The sequence below is a fragment of the Grammomys surdaster genome, unplaced genomic scaffold (assembly GCF_004785775.1).
Source record: "Grammomys surdaster isolate TR1022 unplaced genomic scaffold, NIH_TR_1.0 724, whole genome shotgun sequence".
NCBI classification, from domain to species: domain Eukaryota; kingdom Metazoa; phylum Chordata; class Mammalia; order Rodentia; family Muridae; genus Grammomys; species Grammomys surdaster.
Genome location: NW_021605143.1, coordinates 991,093 through 995,881, shown reverse-complemented (window position 1 = coordinate 995,881; position 4,789 = coordinate 991,093). Strand labels below are relative to the sequence as shown.

Here is a 4,789-nt window from a genome sequence, read left to right as displayed (position 1 = left end):
AGAGAGAGAGAGAGAGAGAGAGAGAGAGAGAGAGAGAGAGAGAGAGAGAGAGAGAGGAACACAAGTAGCAAACAACAAATTTGCTTATTTAGGACCATTTCGTGGCTCTGAGTTTAACTGCTTGGGTTTCTTATCCTTCAACCTTAAGAGGCTGTTGGATCCTGTGTTGCTGGAACTACAGGTTGTTTAGAGCCGCCTTGTGGGTGCTGGGAACTGAACTCCAGAAGAACAGCACGTGCTCTTAACTGCCGAGCCATCTCTCCAGCCCAGCTGTAACTTTTAAATGTTATTGCAAGTTACGTCTTTTAAAAATATATATCTTACAAGGTCATACAATCATTATATATATTATAATTATATATTATATAAATACGTAAGTTGGCCATTATGAGGACATCTAAGTGGAGCTGTCTTGAGACATCACACCCACACGTGGACCTTATGTGTGGCTGTCTTAGCCAATGCTGAGGTCTAAAGCATGTGACCCTTTGTCTCTACTTAATAAAGTAAGTTTGCTTCACTCTGTGTCCTGAAATTCTTTCCTCAAATAGGCAAGGGTGAAGGCTCCTAAGGAGGGGTGGGGGAACTCTCTGGTCTACTGGTGCCAGTGCTGGTGTAACTCCCCGCTGTTGTCAGGAGGATCTGTCTCAGCCATCCTCCCCGCCCCCACACCACCCTCTCCCCCGCACCCCCTCCAGCCTGCGTTGTCTATTATTACCCCAGTCTCTCATGTCTAGTCTTTGGTGATTGCTGGGAAAAGCTGCTTCTCATCCACCAGAACTTCTTCTTTCAGTTCCTCCGGGGCCATTCTTGACACCGGGAGCCCTGGCCAGGGTACAGCTGCCTTATCTGCTTCCCAGTTGTGTTTGGTTTATGGAGCCCCAGACCCAAATGCTTATTTTAGTCCCACCATAAAATGCTGATTCATGCTTAACTCTAGCCCCGAACCGTGGCCTCTTCCTTTCTGGTCTCTGTCTTCCTCTCAGACATTTCCTCTCTTTACTTAGTATCTTTTCTCCTCCCTGGCTTCCTATATTGTTGCTGCTGCCTTTGTCTGATCTCCTAATCCCGCATCTCTAAGGCATCCTGTCATCCAGGATCTTGGAGTTGGCACTTGTTCTAAATATAGAGCAAAAAGGAAGGGCCAGACCATGGATGTGGTGAACCCCTTCTTATTCCCACAACTGTATTTCCTGTAGGGGGTTTAATTACAAATGCAAGCACACAGTGTGATAACATATTGAGTTTTATTTGCCTTTCTGTATCTGGTTCAATAGTCTCAGAGTTGTTTTTCATTAACCCCCACCTTTGCCCCAGGTATTGGAGATCTAACCCGGAGCTTCTTCTAGAAGAGCCCTCTACTACAGAGAGACACCAGCAGCACTCCCCTGCCTCCGGTGTAGTATTAAGGATCGAACAAAGGGCTTTGCACATATTAGACAAGCGCTCTGCCTCTGAGTGATAACCCCAGCCCTAACTCCTTGTTTACTTCAGGTCTTACTGCAGAGCTAAGAACCGTCTTGGGGAGGCCACTGGACTCAGGAAAACGCTCAGTTGGAGGCAATAACCTGGAGAGAAGACAGTATGTTCAGTCAGTAATCTTGTCCTTTTACTGTTTCCTCATCATCTTGCTTGGGTGTGGCAGCACACTGGGTTTATGGGATGGTCACAGGAGTAGGTTTCATATGACAAGATACCTCAATGTATCAATGACAAGCAAGGATAGGTTTTTAAATGGCTGCGAGCCAAGATCCATGGACCAAGGCTCCAGAATGTGTCTGATGGCTGGAAGGTACTGTGACATCTCCTGTGGCTCAACCACTACAACAGCCACGCAGCCTCATCCGACTCTTCCACACGACTTAAGGTAAGACATTTTTCACAAGTGAAAATGGGGACACGCTTAAGGGAAAGCCAGGCGATGGGGTCAGGTCTTTCTGGCTTTGACTCCCTTGGCTTTGACTCAGGATATAGCAGTGTATGTGCTTGATTCTGAATAGAATAAACTATAAGCTGCATGGGAAGGGATGCTCCTGGAGCTTGGGAAGGGAACTCTGCCTGGCTGTTTTGTTAAGAGAGGAACCTCTGTGGAGGGGGAGAAGGGAATCAGGAAGAAAGTCCAGCCTGGACTTCCTTGCCTAACCCAGCCAGCTCCTGGATGTTCAGAGAATTTCAAGCCAGCATTTTTAAGGACTCACATTATTCATCCAGGAAATATAAGCAGAGACTCGGGTGAAGACTGTAGGCTTCCTGGAGACATTACAGCCCAAACTGGACACAAAGCTGGTCACTCCGTGGACAGAATACTGGCCGTTCACCATGCAATGGAGGGGTCCCCCAGAATCACCCTGCCGGGGAAGAACAACAGAATTCAAAAAATCCAGCTCACTCCCTTCCCACTTGTGCACCTGGGCACACACAGACACACAGACACACTGAAAAAAAAAAAGTAAAGTTCTGTGCACCCTTGTGGAGAAGAAATATAGTAGTAAGACAATAACCCCACAATTCATAGTGTGTGGGAGGTTGAAACAAATCCCGAAACCATAACCCAAGGCAGGACGTAAATGAGTGCTTCAGGGGCTGTGAAGGGCGCATGTTTGGAAAGGAAGGACAGACTTGGATTGTGTGGATGCAAAGGGAATGGAGATCTGAAGTGGCTCTCATGGTGGCACTGGGTAGGCTATGGTTTAAGATCTCTGCTGTTCCTCCTGCAGGGCAGCTTTCAGGAGACAACTTTCAGGAGTGGGTGCCCTCTTTCCATCGTGGGTTCTGAGGACTGAACTCCGAAGTCAGCCTCCCTGAGCCAGCTTGCGGGGCAGGCCGCAATGCTTGGTGCTATTGCTGTGGTGGGGTTAGAAACTTAACCCCATGGCTTCACACAGGCTAAGCACACACGGTTGCCACTCCCCCTTCATTTTTTCCTTCCATCTCTCTCTTTCTTTAGACAGGGCCTTGAGGGGACTGGAGAGATGACCCAGTAGTTAAGAACACTTGTTTCTGTTGCAGAGAATCCTGGTTCTGTTCCCAGCACCTACATGGTGGGTTCCAACTGCCTTAACCCTGGTTCCAGGGGATCTATGCCCTTCTCTGGCCTCTGCTGGTGTCAGACACACCCACAATCCCCATACATACACTTACTTTTAATTACATTTTTTTGGCGGCATGAACCACCATACCTGGCTAATTTAATTTTTAATTATGGGTATGTTCCTGTAGAAGCCAAAGAGAGTCTGATACCCTGGGTCTGGAGTTACAGGAGCTTGAAACTTGTAAGCAGCCTGATGGTGCTGGTAACTGAACTCTGGTTCTCTGAAAGAGCAGGAAGCACTCTTAATAGCTGAGCCATCTCTGTAGCCCCAATGTGTGTGTGTGCAATGTGGGTGTGTATAAATGCATATACTAACATATTTACAATATGGAGGCAGATTTCAAAAGATGAGCTGAGTTGGACATAGGAGTCTGTGAGTTCCAGAACAGTTTGAGCTACATAAAGAGTTTCTGACCAAAAATAGATTAGCTAAAAGTGGTGCCCTCTGGAGAGTGAATGGTATTAATGCAACGAATGACTGTTCCATTCACCGCTGAGCCGGATAGTCTCGCTTGCCCACAGAAGCAATACGTCCAGCATCAATAAAAATTAAAGTTAAAAAGGAGAGGAGGCTGTGGAGACAGCTCATTTTGTGAGGTTAAAGCAAGCACAGAGGCCTGAATTTGATCCCCGGAACCCGTATTTTAAAGTAAAAATCCCTGGATAGTATCACTCACTTGTAATCTCAGCGTAGGAGGCAGAGACAGGCAGATCCTGGATCCTAGCTTATTCTGTGACTTACAGGATAGTAAGAGACCTTGGCTCAAAAATAAAGGCGGACAACACCCGAAGAACGACATTAGAAGTTGGTCAGTGGTGGTGTACACACTTAGTCCCAGCACTCAGGCAGAGGCAGGCAGATCTCTGTGATTTGGGGGCCAGCCTGCTGTACAGAGTGAGATCCAGGATATCCAGGGCAACATGGTGTGACCCAATACACACATTTGCACACACGTACAAAACACATACAAAAAGAAGAGCCAATGAAAGTGACCAAAAAGTTCAACTGCAGCAAATTCTTAATTCTTTAAAGAGCTCATTGTAACCAACTACTTAGGAAAGAGGAACATCTTCAGATGATTGTCCTCAAGCAAAGAAACCTAAACCTCTCCTACCCGTGCCCTGGCAAACTAAGGAGGAGGGGAAACTAAGACTTACATTGTGTGTGTGACTGTTTTGCCCGTTTGTGTGTCTGTGCACCATGCGCATGTCTGGTGTCCACAGAGGTCAGAAGAGGGTGTCAGATCCCTTGGAACTGAAGTTAGGGAAGGTTGGGCTGTCATGTGAGCCATCTCTCCTCCAGCCCAGCTCCCCCTCCCCCCAATGTTTTGAGAGTATTTCAGAGCTAATGGAACGGGAGAGAACTGAGTCTGTATGATACTATTGCATTACGGCTAACTGACACGAGAGGGAAGCTGGGAGAGACGAGGGTGTGGCTGAGGAGTTAGGTCAGAAGGGGAAGCAGGGAAAGAACCCAGTATGGATGCAGAAGACTGAGACCCATTGAATCCTGCTGGAGGAGAACTGGGCTCACTTAGGACTCTGAAGACCTACTCTGAAGGCCCACTATCTGGGGGACCTCCAGTGTGAAAGGATTCGGAAACACATTCGTTTCAGACTTATCGGTTTGGAGAAATTAAATCAATATCATTCTCTCTCTCTCTCTCTCTCTCTCTCTCTCTCTCTCTCTCTCTCTCT

At 47.2% G+C, this 4,789-nt stretch overlaps 1 protein-coding gene across 1 annotated transcript in view; it reads right to left on the bottom strand.

The window, feature by feature from the left end:
* Window positions 1-1,228: 1,228 nt before the first annotated feature.
* Cela1 (chymotrypsin like elastase 1) overlaps window positions 1,229-4,789 on the bottom strand; it is a 13,028-nt gene continuing 9,467 nt past the window's right edge. Inside the window, exons 7-8 of the mRNA XM_028782239.1 lie at window positions 2,199-2,348; window positions 1,229-1,568 (exon numbers count right to left, since the gene is read on the bottom strand). Of these exons, the coding sequence (XP_028638072.1) occupies window positions 1,551-1,568; window positions 2,199-2,348 (168 nt within the window). The 3' untranslated portion in view covers window positions 1,229-1,550. The remainder of the gene's footprint in view (window positions 1,569-2,198; window positions 2,349-4,789) is intronic.